We start from the raw sequence: 19,670 nt of genomic DNA on the forward strand, positions 1-19,670 counted from the left end.
TTTGGAGCTCCAAGATGAGTCTGTGTCTGACTGAGGTTATCACCATCATCGGTGATCCCTCAATTCAGGGATGATTTGTACCAGATTTACATATGGGTCCTGAGATGACTCAAGAGTCCGATCCTGGAACCACAGATCCACCCACAGTAGGTACAGACATTTCCTGGTGGGTCAGCTGCCTGCTGGGACAAAGTTCTTTCTTCCTCCTTCCTGCTCTCCTTCAGCTCTGAGTTGACAGCACTTCTCCCCAAAGCAGGCCACTGCCTGATGGAGAATGTGGTGCCATTGAGATCAGTTGGTGGCTTGCTCTTCCCAGCTTCTGATGTCCATATCAGTTTTCTTGAGATGCATTGTCAGTGTGTCTTTGTAGCATTTCCTCTGACCACCATGGGATCTCGGACCATGGGCAAGCTGAAAGTACAGGACTTGTTTTGGGAAGTAAGGACCTGGCATCCGCACACAATGTCAAGCCTAGCAGAGTTGGTGCATGAGGTCATACGGTCACCCAAGCACTCAAGATGGAGGAGAAAGGGAATAAACCTAGGAGAGTAGGCAGAAAGAAGGGTGGCCCAGCAGACCATTGAATTTCATGCTGTTGGGAAGGCTTGTCCCTTTGGCTAACAGACACTGAGAACAGTTATCAAGGCTTGACCAGAAAAATCAGGTTATTGCTCAGATTGCTACTACCATTGCAATGCTCTACATTACAATACTCTGACACCTCTTTACACAGGGGGTCACAGAAAAGGGCTTAGCAAGGAAAGCTATGTGTAGACTCTGAAGACCTGCAAGCAAGAATTGAGGATCACTGTAACACCACTGCATTTTTCTAAAATTAGATTTCTATTTTGAAGCTCATCACAATGACCTTGATGGGCAGAATGCCCTAGCAGCCCTATGAAGCCTAACAGCAAGTCTAACACATTGTTGTCATTTGTTGATGTATTCACCATCCAAAAGTGTCCATCTTTCTCTTTGCCTCAAAGAAGCAAATCATCCAGAAGATCTAATTATGCTTTTGCCCCATAGATAATGAAATCTGAGTAGCTCTCAAAAATGTTAAAAAGAACTAGAGGCTTGTCTGAACTGGCAATTTTAGTCACAACAATGCAGATTCATCACCCTGGTGTAGCTTACCCTATTTTCAAATCAACATGTAGATAAAAATCTCAGAAACATCTGCCTGTTTCATTTCCTGAGACACACTTTGGTTTTGGGGAGAAGACACCTATGCATCAGGAATAAAAAAGGCTGTAGCCCAAACTCAAAGTGAAGCTTACATCTCTGCAGACAGAAAATGCATTTTTGGGAAATAAGAACCTTCTTGTTCAACTTCTCTATATGCTGCTACTTGAAAAAGAAGAAGTTGCCTACTAACACGTACAAAGCAGAGAGAGGAGTTCTCATTAGAAACAAGCCACTTAGAGGATTCAAGACAGTGCAGGTGGCACGTACCCCCAGCCAGAGAGACAAGCAACCAGCGCCACCCTCCCGCCCGCTGGGCTGCTGGCCTGCTAAACACTTAGTTAAAAGGGAACGGACCCCTGCGAAAATAGGGAAACCGGAGGACCAAGCAAGCTCAGGGCCCATTTCAATGCACAAGAGGAAGTGCCTATAGAACCCATGTCAAGGCCTGAACTGCTGCTCAGAGAAGGGCTCTTCTCGAGATTTGGGGGCCTCATTTATGGTGCGGGAGATAAAGGGAGGAGGCGAGAATCGAAGTGAAGGTACAAATACAGCAGGGACATCTTAGCCCCCACACCGCCGGGCGCCCTCTACCCACGAAGAGCCCCTGTACGTTCCCCCCGGCCTCACCTTCTGGATAGACGATTCCCCATGAGGAGAATACGAGGCTTGGAATCCGCCCCGCCCGGGCCGCCCCCAGCCACACCCGGGACGCCGCTGCTTCCACCAGGGCCGGAGCCCGCCTCCAGTTCCGCCTCCTCTCAGCTATGATTTACCGAATGAACTCCCAACCTAAATCATTTGTCAGCCAGATAAAAGTGATAGCATGTGTGGTAAATAGATGACAATCCAAGCCTATAATATGGTGTAGCTAGCCATGGAGACCGCCAGCATTTATCACCTTAACTTCATCCATTCCTCACATCTTGTCTCTTCACATATAGTTCATTAAACATGTATTTATAGATATTCATTAGTGGGTTTTTTGCTGTGCACTGTAATCAATCCTCACATTTGTAAATAGCAAGGAATAGAACTCATCTTTCAGCTAATATAAAAAGCAATATTTAATCTTATACAATTTAACTAATTTTTAATACTGCTACTGAAATATCCACTGTACTTCAGGCACTTTGTGCTAAATGAGGCCTAATGTTAGCCTGTTCTGAAAAGTGTAACATTCACATCACATGAGTTAACTCCTTCAAAAAGCTTATAAAAAGTTAGGTTTAGAACTCTACAGAAGAATGTTTGCAGATTACCTTAAGAATCATAAGGCCTGTTTTCATAGAATTGTAGAACTGGAAGGGACCTTGAGAAGTCATGGAGTCCAGTCCCCTGCACTCATGGCAAGACTAAATACTATCTAGACCAGTGGTCTTAGATCTCCCAGTCAATCGCTATCTCCAGGGGCTGACTGCCGACCCCTGCACACTGCTTCCACCTGCAAGCACCACCCCCGCAGCTCCCATTAGCCAGGAGAGCTACAGACAAAGTGCTTGCAGAGGGGCAGCACACAGAGCCACATTCCCCCATCCCCAGGGGCACGTTGGCTCCTTCTGAGAGCAGTGTGGAGCCAAGGAGCCTACCTTAGCCTTGCTGTGCCCGCCACCACTCAGAAACCACCGCAGGTTAAGTGCTGCCCAGAGGAAGGCTGCACCTCAACCCCCAGACCTGAGCCCTACTCCTGGAGCCAGCACCATGCCCCTCCTGCACCCCAGCCCTGACCCCTCCCAGAGCCAGCACCATGCACCTCCTCTGGTATCCCAACACTCTGCCCCAGCCTGGAGCCCCCTCCTGCACCCAAACTCACTCCCAGAGCCTGCACCCCAACACTCAGCCCCATGCACAGCACAGAGCACCCTCCCCCACTGCAAACCCCTCAGCCCCAGCCCAGAGCCCATACCCCCTCCTGAACCCCTACCCCCGCCCGGTGAAAGTGAGTGAGAATGGGGATGGAATGAATGTGGCAAGGCTTTGGGGAAGGGGCAGGGCCTCAGGGAATGGGTGGGGGTAGATCCTAGGTTGTCCTTAGACTCCAAAAAGTGATCTTGGGCATAAAGTTGGAGACCACTGATCTAGGCCATCCTTGTCAGGTGTTTGTCTAACCTGCTCTTAAAAAGGATGGAGATTCCACAACTTCCCTAGGCAATTCATGTAGTTGTAAGATGATTACCAACATATTCCATGAAATATTTCAAGATATTTATATCCAAAAAAAGTCAAGACAGTAAACTTCTGATTAAGCCCTTTATTCAGTTAAGTAACCAAAAGGTGAAAGCATTCCTATTCACCACGCTTCTCTTCTGGAGGTGGTTCATACTGAGACAGCTGTAGAATTTAAAAAGGAGTGATTTTGTTAGCTATAGAATGTTAAAAAAACCCTGAAGGCATATTTTACCCCAACAGGAGAGAGGAGTAATTGTTTTATAGCAACCTACAGATAGGTCCACTTATTTTCAGGGACTACAAACATACGCGGTAAACTTTTTTTTGAGGGGGTGAGAGGGAAGAGAAAAACACAATGTATTGTGCAAAAATACAGCTATGGGGGGGAGCTTTTAAAGGTGCAGGGCAGGATTTTCAAAAATTCTTAAGTGACTTATAAAGTCAGGAGATTTCAGCACACAAGATCCATTAAATGCTTGAGAGTTTTTCCCACTGACAAATATTTAATTTCTTACTTTAAAGAAGAGAGGGTTTTACATTGTGATTGCCCAATACTGGCTACTCATGAGTTAGTGTTGGGAAGAATGAGTGTCCTACATTCTTGTATGTTGTACTGAAATATGCTGGAGTAAAATGGTCTGACTACCACCACTAGAATGGGTATTAGCTATTCATGGGACTATTCCAAGGAGTAAAGTTTAAAACAGAGGACAAACCTACCATCAGAACCTTAATCGACAATTCACACTGATTTAGTGATAATTTGGCCACTTAAAATACACCCTGAATTCTCCAATTATAGATACGTATGTATAAAAATTAAGTAGCTGAAGACCAAGTAGATTTCAGAGCCTTTGAAAAGAATCTCTGACATAGGGAAGGTTATGAAAGTAAAGATTAGAATATCTAGAATCTGCCACTCAGTTCAATTTGAATGCACATTTAAGAAATTGAACTGAGTTGTTAGTCATTTTAGAACATGAAGTGTTCTTTTCAATTGAGTGACCCCTCACCAAGAGCCTATCAGGCTTCCCCTTGACCTGAAACTTGCACAAAGTGACACTGCATTATCACTGATGAATACTGACTATTGATACGGTAACTAATACCAGTGTATTTGTCTTTCATTTACATTTTAAGAATATACAGCAATGGAGACTCTTAAATATTTACCTTTGCTTTTAGTTTTTTGTTTTCTTCCAACACAGCTTCGTATTTTTCTTTCATCTCTGCCACTTCCAGTGGAAGGGCCTCTACTTCTGGATTTTCTGGAGCTGCGGCTCCTATATGATGCTTCAGAAAGCTAATAAAAGTTAAGTGTTTCTTCACTTAAAAATAATAGCCTGAATCTGAATAAACTACAGCACTGGTAGAGCAAGACATAATGGCAGACTGACAAGATACACCAGATGTCAGTTTAAAAAAAATTGTTTGGATTTTTTCTTAAACAGAAAGTGGCAACATGGCTGTCTGCAGGCCCTTTAAACACACAAGGAAGGAGAACAGCAAGGTTTACTTAGCTTGTAAAGAAGACTGAGAAGGGCACTGTTATAAAATAGTATAAAATAAAAGGTGAAAGATGCTCCTTTTATTTAAGAAATTGAACTGAGTTGTTAGTCATTTTTAGAACATGAAGTGTTCTTTTCAATTGAGTGACCCCTCACCAAGAGCCTATCAGGCTTCCCTTGACCTGAAACTTGCACAAAGTGACACTGCATTATCACTGATGAATACTGACTATTGATACGGTAACTAATACCAGTGTATTTGTCTTTCATTTACATTTTAAGAATATACAGCAATGGAGACTCTTAAATATTTACCTTTGCTTTTAGTTTTTTGTTTTCTTCCAACACAGCTTCGTATTTTTCTTTCATCTCTGCCACTTCCAGTGGAAGGGCCTCTACTTCTGGATTTTCTGGAGCTGCGGCTCCTATATGATGCTTCAGAAAGCTAATAAAAGTTAAGTGTTTCTTCACTTAAAAATAATAGCCTGAATCTGAATAAACTACAGCACTGGTAGAGCAAGACATAATGGCAGACTGACAAGATACACCAGATGTCAGTTTAAAAAAAATTGTTTGGATTTTTTCTTAAACAGAAAGTGGCAACATGGCTGTCTGCAGGCCCTTTAAAAACACAAGGAAGGAGAACAGCAAGGTTTACTTAGCTTGTAAAGAAGACTGAGAAGGGCACTGTTATAAAATAGTATAAAATAAAAGGTGAAAAATGCTCCTTTTACCCTCTCCCACAACATAAGAACAAGAGAATACTAAACAGTAAGGCAGAAAATTTTAGACAGTAAATACTTTTGTGTAGTAAGCCCTCATAATTCACTGAGGCAGGAGGTCAAAGAGGAAGCCTGGCAAGATTAAGAAGAACTAGAGAGTTGTCAGCACTAAACATTCTATTCTAGCAGTTATGCAAAATACACTGTTCCAAACTAAGCAGTACACCTGCAAATAAAAGAGAGGCATTCCTAGGCAAATAGCCTTATGGAAAACGTTTAATACTGAAAGGAAGGCAAAAGTCTATTAAACATAAGCCTCTGCACAAAAACAAAACAAAAAACAAAAATTGAACAACAAAAAACAACCTGGGTTAGATAAGCCAAAAGCCTCAGGCTGTTGGTAGAAAGGACTTTATCATGCACTAGTTAAATTTCCAGTTCTCTATTGTACTTGGTTGACTAAGTGCCATTTCCCTAAAATTGCTGCTGTTATTATTTAATATGGAAATAAAATATTTTGGAGACAAACGAGTATCTGCCTTGGACTATGCTTCCATTTTTTGCCTCACACCTGTCTGAAATCAATTCACAGAAGGAAGAAAAAAAGGATACTCCAGTGCATTGTTTGGTTTTTCTGGCTCTTCATATAGGGCTACCAACACTGTAAATAAAAAGCGTCCAACAGTTGAAAGCAGAAGACACCCCAAATTGTTCAATTTCTTAAATGTGCACCAGTAGTCAAAGGTAATACATATGAGACACACACAAAAAAAAAAAGATTACTTCCAGATTAGTATTCTAAAGGTGATGTTTCACTAATTTAAACATTCACACACAAAGATAATTTTGACTATAATAAAAGCTAGGACAATGAACAGGTATTAGTGATTATACAGAGTATTACTGAGAGACTCATGTACATCCAACATAAGCTTTGACAGTTATGTAGCTGGAATTATTTTGAATAAGCATTTTTCCAACAATTCTTTAATCAACTGTAAAGCTAAATATTTGCACTAAATTCTGTATTTACATAAATACAAACATTGCAAGTGACTTTCAAGCAGTTATATTTTTCCATAAACTGATCAAATTAATAGCTATTTAATAATAGTTCCAGGATATATACATTCTCTACCAGTAAAGTGGTTGCCTACTATTGTATTTGTTATTTATCTGAAGTAATCTACACTACAGTTTACAATCAACATAAATTATGTTGCTCAGGGGAGTGAATTAGCCACCCCCCTGAGCAACATAATTTATGCCCAGTTCTGTCCACACCAGCGCTTAAATGTGTCAGCCGGAGAGCTTCTCTTACCGATATAGGTACCACCACTTGGCGAGGGATGGAGTAATTAAGCCAATGGGAGACCTCTCTCCTATCATCTTAGAGCAGCTACACTAGAGACCTTACAGTGGCGCAGCTGCACCACTGTAAGCTCTCTAGCGTAGCCAAAGACAGAATCTCCTTTACTAAGTTTGGAAAAGTCAATATTCTCCTCCATCACCAGGCCTCCTTTACTGGGGGGGGGGGGGCCGGGGGAAACAAATCGCACCCACCTGCTGCTTTGCTTCTAGTGGGGAAGCAAGAATCCTAAATGATGTCTCAAGAATGCAGTTGCACTCTTACAGTCCCTCCATCACCCATCTATATGTTGTGCTCATTTGCAGGGGAACTAAGTGTTACATTGAGTATGGTACTCAACTAATATTTTGAGTTAACGCAGATGTGCACCAAAGACAACCACCTGGCACGAACTTCTGAAGTATTCATTGTTCAACACTTTGTTGACTGAATCCTCAGAAGAGCCTGAGCCACCAGTTCTCCTGTTTGATTAATACTTAGATTTCTGGACTTGGAATGAAGCCAAAATGAATACAATTTATCACTGTCAGTATGTCTGCAGTTGAGGATTTTTTGTTTTTAAACTGATCAGTGACTGGGAATAGAACACCATTGTTGTAGGTACCAAGTTAATGTATCGTCAACTTAGCCAACACATCTTAACTTCCTAGCTTGGACATTCTCAACACTCGTTCATGTAATTTTGGACTCCAAAACTTCCCTTCCAGGACAAGCGTGTAAGCTACTAGAGTTCACTGTCAGTTAACGGAAGAGTAGCTATATCATCCTTTTAGACTAGTTAGTCAGCAACAACAGCTTTAGAGCCACCAAATGGAGCACACTGATATATCTGAAAGTGGCAAAAACACTAACTTCACTCCACATGCAGTCTTTTTAATGTGAGTAAGTTTAGCTGAAGTGTCCTCCACACTCTAAATATGTATTCACCATGGAGTGGTGAAAGTGAGTAATAGTAAGCTGATCTGCACTCACACCATGTTCCTTAAATGAAAGGACAGAATGTATGTGCAATTTAGCTCCATTCTAAAACATTCACTATCATCTGAAACTTTGTACAGTGGTAGAATATCCCTACCAACTGTGGGACAAACCGAAGTGTATTGAGTCTCCAGATGCTCCATTTTACGGAACAGTTTTGACCTAAATGCTATGGCAGCAGTTAATAAAGCAATTAAACAGAGATTACTTGCTTTCATTTTCATTCAAGGAGAAAATATAAGCTAACTGGAAACATATAAAACAAATGTTTAATATATTAGAAACAAAAAATAAAGAATGGAAAGCTATGAGAACACTTTCTATAATACCCTTTTGTCAGAGTCTACCCTCACTTGAAACTGGGCGGTTTCAAGGTGAGGACCCGCATGTATTCCCCCACCCTAAAATCCTAGGGTAGGTCTCCCCTTTTGCTGCCACCACCCGGTCAATTTCGTGGGCCAGGACACCCCTGTTTCCCCCCTGTCTCCCTTCAAAGACACTCTCTGGGAACACAGATCAATTCACAGAGGAGGAACCTTCCCCCTCCCCCCTCTCTCCAGCCTGCTCTGAAGACAGAGATACCTTGATTCAATTCCTTGAATCTCACACACACAGGGAAGCAGCCCACTTCCCCCCCCCCCTCTCTCCCAGCCACCCTGGAGAGATATACACTGATTCAACTCTGTGAATCACTGAGAGAGAGTGTCTCGGCCCCTTCCCCGATCCACAGTAGAAGGGATTTAATCAAATCTTTATAGAAAGAATTTATTAAAAGAAAAACAAGAAAATACAGAATCTCTATGAGTCCAAGCTGGACACTCATAGGGTATGACCTTGCTACGTTCTGGAGAGAATCCTCTCTCTTTCTCAGTACAAGCAGAATTAAGAATAATCAACAACAAACACACAGAATTGCAAACATAGGATTATTAGATAAGGACACAAAGTATCTTTCTAATACTCACTATCTTGACTAGAAGAAATTAGTTCAGAAAGGTGGAAGCTGGTAGACTTGATTAAAACATCTGGACTCTTGTAATTCCAAACGGCCAAAGACAAAGACCCCCCAAACAGAGGGAAAAGTTCCCTCCTAGGAGTTTCAAATTCTCTTCCCTGATTGGTCCTCAGGTCAGGTGCCCACCAGGTACTATGCTTTAACCCTTTACTAACTATTCATGACACCTTTGAATTAGTGTATATATCCCATCCAAAAACGAACAAGAATGTTAAGGTTGCACAGTTTAACTTGACTGTCTGCTTGTGAAAATGTATTATGACGCAGCCTTTAATTACATAAAAGACTATTCCTGAAACTCAAGATACCATAGGTTTTCTACAAGCTTAAGTATGCACATGCAGGATTTTGTGATATGTTTTCATTAGCATAATCCCTATTTTCTCTCTGACAGACTTCACACAAAAAACCACACAAACCAACAAAAGAAAAACCATGCATGATTTATAGGCTAAGGAACAGCTGAGGAAGTGGATATTTATGCAATTACAAAACTAAAAAGTATATAAAAATATTTAATTCTCTCTCGAGTTATTTGTATATTGTTTGACTTTTAGATTGTGAGCTATACAGGTGATGAGGGCAGGATAAAAACCAACACAGAATTTCTACTGAAGTTGTCAGATTTTCTGTTTGTTCATTCAGAATTTAACCCAGTGGCACCCCAATCTAGATATGGTGATTTGGGTACTTCCACAACACAGATTATAGCCAGCACTGGTAATTAGTCATATTAATATTTTCCATTGAGAGACTCTGGTCAAAAACTATTAAGTTAAAAGTAACTACATTTGGACATTTTATGAGTTGTACTTTTTATTAGTGTCATTTGTGGTTTATAGATCCAAAATCCTTCAGAGATTGTCATAAATCAGTGTAAAAAACATCCTCAAGTGTGGGGTGTGCATTGGTTGACCCTGGGGCGGGGGGGGGAGCAGGAGGGGTGCAAGCTCTGGGAGGGCGTTTGGTGCAGGAGAGGGCTCAGGGCTCGGGCAGGGGGTTGGGGTGCAGGAGGGGGTGCTTGGTGCAGGTTCCGGACGGGAAACACTTACCACAGGCAGCTCCCAGGCAGCAGCACAGCAGTGCTCAGGCAGGCTGCTTGCCTGCCATGGCCCCATGCTGCTCCCAGAAGCGCCTGGCTGCTGGCACATCTGTACAGCCCCAGGCAGGGGGGAGAGAGGTGGCTCTGGGGGCAGGCATGGAGACATGCATCCCAGGGGCCGCAGAGACGTATCAGTTTTCAAGTACATAAAAGGCTGTTACAAGGAGGAGGGAGAAAAATTGTTTTTTCTTAATCTCTGAGGATAGGACAAGAAGCAATGGGCTTAAATTGCAGTAAGGATGGTTTAGGTTGGACATTAGGAAAAACTTCCCAACTGTCACGGTGGTTAAGCACTGGAATAAATTGCCTAGGGAGGTTGTGGAATCTTCATCATTGTCTAACCTGCTCTTAAATATCTCCAAGCACCTCTCAGGGATTGTCTAAATAATACTTAGTCCTGCCACAAGTGCAGGGGACTGGACTAGATGACCTCTCAAGGTCCCTTCCAGTCCTATGATTCTATGAAGCAGATATGATTGAACTCTAAATAAGTCAGAGGGCTAGACAGCAGGGAGGGAGAGGAGTTGTTCTTGTGCCACCATTGGCACAAGAACAAGTGGATATAAACTGGCCATTAACAAATTTAAACTTGAAATTAGATTAAGGTTTCTAACCAGAGGAATGAAGTTCTGGTACAGCCTTACAAGAGGAGTAGTAGTAGCAAAAAAAACCTTAACTGGTTTCAAGACTGAGCTTGATAAGTTTATTGAGGGGATAGAATGATGAGGTAACCTAAAATGGCACATGGCCCATCTATGTCTGCTATTAACAAATATCTCCAACAGGCAGAGATGGGGCAATAAATGGGGAGAATTCTTTCCTAGTAGTCTGACTAGTGGGTCTTCCCCACATGCTCAGAGTCTAACTGACCACCTTATTTGGGGTCAGGAGGAATTTTCCCATATGAAACTGGCAGAGAGCCTGAGAGAGGAGAGGTTTCACCTTCCAATGGGGCATGGGGCACAGGTCACAAGTTTGAACTAGAGTAAATAGTGGCATCTGTAACTTTTTTTAAATCAAGATTTGAGGACTGCTGAAAACTCAGACAGAGGTTATAGGCCTATTGCAGGAGTGAGTGGCTGAGGTTCTGTGGTCCGCGATGTGCAGGTTGTCATACTAGATTATCATGATTGTCGCCTTGAAAGCTATGCAAATGCTACCTGCCTTTAATGCACAGAGGCAAGGACAGAATAGCAATGGGATGGGTGGGGAGGCTTGACAGCAGCAGAGTGGAAGAGGGGCAGGAACCAGAGAGCACAAAGACAGGGTACAAGCAAAGGAGAAGTGTTTACAACTAGAAGCATATTCCCCACCAAAACATAGAATTGAACCCAGAATTATCAAATAACTTCAGAAACACTAGCAAAATGTGTCTCATCCCTCTTTAGTGGTTAGTCCACACAGATTGCTGCTGCTATCAGTTGCTCCATTAGCTTGGGAGAGGTTTCTGCAGTGGACCTAGAGCAGGGGCAGGCAAACTCTTTGGCCTGAGGGCCACATCGGGTTTCAGAAATTGTATGGAGGGCCGGTTAGGGGAAGCTGTGCCTCCCCATACAGGCAGGCATCACTCAGCCCCGATCCGACCCCCCCTTTGCTTCTTGCCCCGACAGCCCCCACCAGACACCTGCCCCATCGAACCCCCCTGCTCCTGTCCCCTAACCGCCCCTGCCGCCCCATCCAACCCCTCTCCTTCCTGACTGCCCCATCCAGGACCTCAGCCCCATCCAACCACCCTATTCCCTGCCTACTGACCGCCCCAACCCCTATCCACACCCCAGCCCCTGACCACCCCCCAAACTCCCTTTCCCTCTATCCAACCCCCCTCCCCCACTCCTTGCCCCCTTATGGCGCTGCCTGGAGCACCGCAGCACGGCTGCACCATGACAGAGAGCTGCACCGCACAGCACAGAGCACCAGTTCGGGTCAGGCCAGGCTCTGCAGCTGCGCTGCCCCAGGAGCTCGCCACCCAGAGCATTGTGCCAGTGGCACAGTGAGCTGAGGCTGCAGGGGAGGGGCCAGGGGCCAGCCTCCCACGCCAGGAACTCAGGGGCCAACCTAGAGGTCACAAACCTGCCATCAATCCATATGAGGATCAATATGATTCCACAAGATGGAATTTGGTTAGTTTGTTTCTAAATGTGTAATTAAATAAAAAATATGTTAAAGGAATATTCTGATTGCAGAGAAGTGTCAGGATTAAGGCTGCTTGTGCCCCTTTTTTGCATACAGGAAGATCTGGATGACCTTGTAAACTGGAGTAATAGTAAAAAGTGCAGGGTCATGCATTTAGGGATTAATAACAAGAATTTTGGTTATAAATTGGGGACACACCAGTTGGAAGCAACAGGGGAGGAGAAAGATCTTGGAGTGTTGATTGTGAGCCACCAATGTGATATGGCCGTTAAAAAAGCTAATGCGGTTTTGGAATGCATCAAGCGAGGTATTTCCAGTAAAGATAAGGAGATGTTAGTACAGTTATACAAGGCACTGGTGGGACCTCATCTGGAATACTGTGTGCAGTTCGGGTCTCCCATGTTTAAGAAGGATGAATTCAAACTGAAACAGGTACAGAGAAGGGCTACTAGGATGATCCGAGGAATAGAAAACCTGTCTTATGAAAGGAGACTCAGAGTTTGGCTTGTTTAGCCTAACCAAAAGGCTGAAGGGAGATATGATTGCCCTCTATAAATATATCAGAGGAATAAATACCAGAGAGGGAGAGGAATTATTTAAGCTCAGTACCAATGTGGACACAAGAACAAATGGATATAAACTGGACACTAGGAAGTTTAGACTTGAAATTAGACGAAGGTTTCTAACCATCAGAGGAGTGAAGTTCTGGAACAGCCTTCCAAGGGGAGTAATGGGGGCAAAAGACATATCTGGCTTCAAGACTAAGCTTGATAACTTTGTGGAGGGGATGGTATGATGGGATAGCCTAATTCTGGCAATTAATTGATCTTTGATTATTAGCAGGTAAATATGCCCAATGGTCTGTGATGGGATGTTAGATGGGGGTGGGATCTGAGTTGCTACAGAGAATTCTTTCCTGGGTGCCAGCTGGTGAGTCTTGCCCACATGCTCAAGGTTTAACTAATCGCCATATTTGTGGTCAGGAACGAATTTTTCTCCAGGGAACATTGGCAGAGGCCCTGGAGGTTTTTTGCCTTCCTCTGCAGTGTGGGGCACGGGTCACTTGTTGGAGGATTCTCTGCACCTTGTGGTCTTTAAGCCATGATTTGAGGACTTCAATAGCTCAGACATAGGTTAGGGGTTTGTTACAGGAGTGGGTGGGTGAGATTCTATGGCCTGCACTGTGCAGGAGGTCAGACTAGATGATCATAATGGTCCCTTCTGACCTTAAGTCTAGGTGCATGACACTCTTTAGTAACATGATTACATACTTTTTTTCACCCTACAAGACTTCTGACTCATTCAGTATACCAGGAATCAAAAAGAACTGTGTAGCGAATGAGGCTTTTGTCTACAAGAAACCCTGCCTCCTTTGTTGTAGAGGCTGAATATTGTGGAGCAAATAAAGCAGAGAATTATAGGGAGAAAAAGGATAGTCTCATGGTTACAGACCTTGAATGCCACCCTGAAGAACTGAATGTTATCCTTACTTCTGCAATGCTGAACAAGTCACTTAAACCAAAACTCACAGGTACCCACTGTGTGGAGTGAGTACCAGGGATCGAGGCCAATGGGTCAGAGTTGCAGAAGTGGGGTGTGCTCAATGCTACAACTGAAATCAAATAGAACTTTGCTTTGAATATATAAAGTGCTACAGAAATAGTAAGTACTCTGAAAAAAATAAGGCCTGACCCACAGGATTCTCAACGAGGGCTACTGGTCACCTACCACCTGACAATACTGGGCGGCGAGGGTGCCCGGAGAGCAGCTGCTAGAGAATGGCCCTGCACCCGCTTGCAACCAAGGGCAAGAGAACACGGACCTTTGCTCCCTGCGCGGCGCAGGGGGAGCATTTCCCTTCCCCCACGCTGGGGGCAGCGACACGGAGCATTTACCTTTGGTGAGCGTGTCCAGCACCCCGGATTTCTCCAGGTAGCGGCGGAACTGCTCCCGCTTAGACTCCGTGGCCTGAGGGAAGGATGGGAACAAGGTTAGCGCGGGCCGGGGCGAGGCAGCCCGGGGTCGGCGAGCCGGCTTCGCCCGGGCCTGTCTGAGAAGGGCGCAGAGGCAGCCAGCGGGACACCGAGACTCCGCGGTGGAGGAGGGGGGACCAAGAGAGGGCGGTGGGTTCCGGGGAGAAGTTGCAGCCCCGCACATTGTAATGCGCCATCCCCGCCCGCTCCGCACCGAGTCGCTCTAACGACTGGGCCGCGCTTGCGCCCTGGGTCTTTTACGGAAGGGAGGGGAAGACACGCAGCGTCCCATCAGTCACCATGGAGACGGGAATACACGGCCCTGCCCCTCCCCCAACTTCTTTTTGGCGTCCTTCCTTGCGCCTTTCCGCGACCTGTCTCTGATCCACTCTTCTCCCCCACTTCCGCACGTTTCTCCCGCCTTCCTACCGCAGGCCCTGCCCAGCCCCGCCCCCTTCCCCCGCCCGGCCACTCAGCTCCCTTCTCCCGCCTTCCCTCAGGCCCTGCCCAGCCCCTTCTCCCTCCCACTCAGCTCCCTTCTCCCCTCAGGTCGTGCCCAGCTCAGCCCCCTTCCCCCGCCTGGCCACTCAGCTCCCTTCTCCCTTCTCCCCTCAGGCCGTGCCCAGCCCAGCCCCCTTCTCCTCGCCCGGCCACTCAGCACCCTTCACCCGCCTTCCCTCAGGGCCTGCCCAGCCCCCTTCTCCCTCCCACTCAGCCCCCTTCTCCCCTCAGGCCGTGCCCAGCCCAGCCCCCTTCTCCTTGCCGCCCGCCTGGCCACTCTTCCCCCTTTTCCCCTCAGGCCGTGCCCAGCTCAGCCCCTTTCCCCCGCCTGGCCACTCAGCTCCCTTCTCCCCTCAGGCCGTGCCCAGCTCAGCCCCCTTCTCCTCGCCGCCTGCTTGGCCACTCAGCCCCCTTCTCCCCTCAGGCCGTGCCCAGCCCAGCCCCCTTCTCCTCGCCGCCCGCCTGGCCACTCATCCCCCTTCTCCCCTCAGGCCGTGCCCATCACAGCCCCTAACTCCACGCCGCCCGCCATGCCCCAATTCCCCCTTATACCCACAGGCCGTGCCCAGCCCAGCCCCCTTCGCCGCGCCGCCCGCCTGGCCACTCTTCCCCCTTTTCCCCTCAGGCCGTTCCCAGCTCAGCCCCTTTCCCCCGCCTGGCCACTCAGCTCCCTTCTCCCCTCAGGCCGTGCCCAGACCCGCCCCCTTCTCGCCGCCCGCCTGGCCACTCAGCTCCCTTCTCCCCTCAGGCCGTGCCCCGCCCAGCCCCCCTCCCCTCGCCGCCCGCCTGGCCACTCAGCTCCCTTCTCCCCTCAGGCCGTGCCCAGCCCAGCCCCCTTCTCCTCGCCGCCCGCCTGGCCATTCTTCCCCCTTCTCCCTCAGGCCGCGCCCAGCTCACCCCCCTGCCCCCGCCTGGCGCCTGCGCTCCCTGCTCCCTTCTCCCCTCAGGCTGTGCCCAGCCCAGCCCCCTTCCCCCGCCTGGCCACTCAGCTCCCTTCTCCCTTCTCCCCTCAGGCCGTGCCCAGCCCAGCCCCCTTCCCCCGCCTGGCCACTCAGCTCCCTTCTCCCTTCTCCCCTCAGGCCGTGCCCAGCTCAGCCCCCTTCCCCCGCCTGGCCACTCAGCTCCCTTCTCCCTTCTCCCCTCAGGCCGTGCCCAGCTCAGCCCCCTTCTCCTCGCCGCCTGCCTGGCCACTCGTCCCCCTTCTCCCCTCAGGCCGTGCCCAGCTCAGCCCCCTTCCCCCACCTGGCCACTCAGCTCCCTTCTCCCCTCAGGCCGTGCCCAGCTCAGCCCCCTTCTCCTCGCCGCCTGCTTGGGCCAGTCAGTCCCCTTCTCCCCTCAGGCCGTGCCCAGCCCAGAACCCTTCTCCTCGCTGCCCGCCTGGCCACTCTTCCCCCTTCTCCCCTCAGGCCGTGCCCAGCTCAGCCCCCTTCCCCCGCCTGGCCACTCTTCCCCCTTCTCCCCTCAGGCCGTGCCCAGCCCAGCCCCCTTCTCCTCGCCGCCCGCCTGGCCACTCAGCTCCCTTCTCCCCTCAGGCCGTGCCCAGCCCAGCCCCCTTCTCCTCGCCGCCCGCCTGGCCACTCAGCTCCCTTCTCCCCTCAGGCCGTGCCCAGCCCAGCCCCCTTCTCCTCGCCGCCCGCCTGGCCACTCTTCCCCCTTCTCCCCTCAGGCCGTGCCCAGCACAGCCCTCGTCCCCCGCCTGGCCACTCAGCTCCCTTCTCCCCTCAGGCCATGCCCAGCCCAGCCCCCTTCTCCCCTCCGCCCGCGTGGCCACTCAGCCCCCTTCTCCCCTCAGGCCGTGCCCAGCCCAGCCCCCTTCTCGCCTGGCCACTCAGCTCCCTTCTCCCGCCTTTCCTCAGGCCCTGCCCAGCCCCCTTCTCCCTCCCACTCAGCCCCCTTCTCCCCTCAGGCCGTGCCCAGCCCAGCCCCCTTCTCCTCGCCGCCCGCCTGGCCACTCAGCTCCCTTCTCCCCTCAGGCCGTGCCCAGCTCAGCCCCCTTCCCCCGCCTGGCCACTCAGCTCCCTTCTCCCTTCTCCCCTCAGGTCGTGCCCAGCCCAGCCCCCTTCTCCTCGCCTGGCCACTCAGCTCCCTTCTCCCGCCTTTCCTCAGGCCCTGCCCAGCCCCCTTCTCCCTCCCACTCAGCCCCCTTCTCCCCTTAGGCCGTGCCCAGCCCAGCCCCCTTCTCCTCGCTGCCCGCCTGGCCACTCTTCCCCCTTCTCCCCTCAGGCCGTGCCCAGCTCAGCCTCCTTCCCCCGCCTGGCCACTCAGCTCCCTTCTCCCCTCAGGCCGTGCCCAGCTCAGCCCCCTTCTCCCCGCCGCCTGCTTGGCCACTCAGCCCCCTTCTCCCCTCAGGTCGTGCCCAGCCCAGCCCCCTTCTCCTCGCCTGGCCACTCAGCTCCCTTCTCCCGCCTTTCCTCAGGCCCTGCCCAGCCCCCTTCTCCATCCCACTCAGCCCCCTTCTCCCCTCAGGCCGTGCCCAGCCCAGCCCCCTTCTCCTCGCCGCCCGCCTGGCCACTCTTCCCCCTTCTCCCCTCAGGCCGTGCCCAGCTCAGCCCCCTTCCCCCGCCTGGCCACTCAGCTCCCTTCTCCCCTCAGGCCGTGCCCAGCTCAGCCCCCTTCTCCTCGCCGCCTGCTTGGCCAGTCAGTCCCCTTCTCCCCTCAGGCCCTGCCCAGCCCAGCCCCCTTCTCCTCGCCGCCCGCCTGGCCACTCTTCCCCCTTCTCCCCTCAGGCCGTGCCCAGCCCAGCCCCCTTCTCCTCGCCGCCCGCCTGGCCACTCAGCTCCCTTCTCCCCTCAGGCCGTGCCCAGCCCAGCCCCCTTCTCCTCGCCGCCCGCCTCGCCACTCAGCTCCCTTCTCCCCTCAGGCCGTGCCCAGCCCAGCCCCCTTCTCCACTCCGCCCGCCTGGCCACTCAGCACCCATCTCCCCTCAGGCCGTGCCCAGCCCAGCCCCCTTCTCCTCGCCTCCCGCCTGGCCACTCTTCCCCCTTCTCCCTCAGGCCGTGCCCAGCCCAGCCCCCTTCTCCTCGCCGCCCGCCTGGCCACTCAGCTCCCTTCTCCCCTCAGGCCGTGCCCAGCTCAGCCCCCTTCTCCCCGCCGCCTGCTTGGCCAGTCAGTCCCCCGGTAAGCTGCCTCCGGCTGAAGCCGTTCCCACCCAGTTACCCGCGTGTTAGCTGCTCCACGCTGAGAGCACCCTGTGGGCGCTGTGCTCACGGTGCCCCGTGGTTGCGCTCGGAGCGGGAAGGCCAGGTGCTGGGATACAGCGTCATACAAGCTAATGCACAGCCTCGCTGGCTCTGCTGCTACATGGTATGTAAGGCAGTGCAGCGGCCAGAGTCTGATAAATGTTCGGTGCTACGCACTATCTTTGCCAGTGTCAGGGGGCCGCATGTTAGATATGCCCGGCGGCTGCCACTTTGTATTGTTGGTGTCACTGGGCATAAATCTAGGTAACTCGGGAGGATGGCTCTAGGCCTATGTGAACCAAAGTACCTCTATGTGAAGCGCTTTAGTTAGCCTTACTAAACTTTTGTAATCTCTTGTGCTATGTGCTGACTACTGGCAGCTGCAAGGCCGGTTGGTACCAGATACAGCCAATATTAGATAAAATAGGCGGAAAGCAGATGCTGTAATCAAGGCTATATGCATGAGAAAATACTCCCCACAGTGGAAAAGTACAGATAAAAAAAAAAGGGGGGGGGTAATAAATGCTGGGACCCCGCCTGCGCGCAGGTGTGCAGGATTTGAGATTGCTATTTCTCCCTTGCACCTTATTTGGGCTCAAATAAACTTGGTTTGCTTCTCCACCCTGGTGTGTTAATTAGTGTGACGCACACTGGGCAACGAACCCCACTGTTGCCCCCTCGGGCCCTTTGGGCCGGCAACAGTATCACTGCCAGGGCAGGGGAGCAGAAGTTCCTGTCTTGCCTTCTTTAATGCTTCTTCATGATGGGGAGGAAAGCTACAGTACAGTGATCTGAAAAGAAAAGAAGGTGAGGTCCTGGGTGTTTGCTATGGAGTATCTAACAGATATGCTGCTCAGAATATAAACTGCCCAGAGTGGAAAGGGCTTGTCTACACAGGGAAAATATTGCAAAATAAGCTAGAGCAGTGGTTTTCAACCAAGGGTATGCATACCCACTGTGGGTACACAGAAGTCTTCCAGGCGGCGTGTCTACTTGTCTTCGCAGGGGCGGCTCTAGGGATTTTGCTGCCCCAAGCACGGCAGGCAGGCTGCCTCCGGCAGTTTGCCTGCAGAGGGTCCGCTGGTCCTCCGAAGCCACGGGACTAGCGGACCCTCCGCAGGCAAGCCGCTGGAGGCAGCCTGCCTGCCTGCCGCCTCGCAGCACCGGCAGAGCGCCCCCTGCGGCTTGCAGGCACGTGCTTGGCGTGCTGGGGCCTGGAGCCACCCTGTGTCTACGTCAGTGTTTCTCAGCCTGGGGTGGGGGGGGTGCATCGATAGATTTAGGGGGGCTGCAAGCAAGGCTGTTGCCTGGCACTCTACACCACAGGGAGCCCAGTAATGCTAAGTTGTATGCTTTAGCCCCAGGCAGTGGATCTCAGGCTTCAGACTCCTGAAAGGGATACAGTGGTCAGGAAAGGCTGAGATTAGAATCAATGAGCTACAGTGTGAATTTACAATGCAGTAGCTAGTCCATACTAACTCCCTGTGTGGACATTTATTCTTAGGGCTCTACCAAAATCACATACATGAAAAATATGTCACAGAAGAATTACTTGTGTTTTGCTTACAATACTCCTGCTAATACAGACCAGAATGATGTTTGCTTTTTTTGCAACAGTGTTACACTGTTAACTCATATTAAGCTTGTGATCCACTATGATTCCCAGATCCCTTTCTGCAGTACTCCTTCCTAGGCAGTCATTTCCCATTTTGTATGTGTGCAACTGATTGTTCCTTTCTAAATGGAGTACTTTGCATTTGTCCTTATTGAATTTCATCGTATTTACTTCAGGTCATTTCTCCAGTTTGTCCAGATCATTTTGAATTTTAATCCTAT

General features: G+C 49.5%; 1 protein-coding gene across 1 annotated transcript; it reads right to left on the reverse strand.

Moving 5' to 3' along the window:
* Nucleotides 1–3,421: 3,421 nt before the first annotated feature.
* LOC123361308 (c-Myc-binding protein-like) lies at nucleotides 3,422–14,338 on the reverse strand. Its single transcript, XM_045001365.1, has 4 exons — nucleotides 14,077–14,338; nucleotides 6,197–6,245; nucleotides 5,178–5,307; nucleotides 3,422–3,516 (listed from the first exon to the last, which is right to left on the reverse strand). The coding sequence occupies exons 1-4, from the start codon at nucleotides 14,336–14,338 to the stop codon at nucleotides 3,472–3,474; spliced, it is 486 nt and encodes a 161-aa protein (XP_044857300.1). The 3' UTR covers nucleotides 3,422–3,471.
* Nucleotides 14,339–19,670: the final 5,332 nt, after the last annotated feature.

The sequence above is a fragment of the Mauremys mutica genome, unplaced genomic scaffold (genome assembly GCF_020497125.1).
Source record: "Mauremys mutica isolate MM-2020 ecotype Southern unplaced genomic scaffold, ASM2049712v1 Super-Scaffold_100463, whole genome shotgun sequence".
NCBI classification, from domain to species: Eukaryota; Metazoa; Chordata; order Testudines; family Geoemydidae; genus Mauremys; species Mauremys mutica.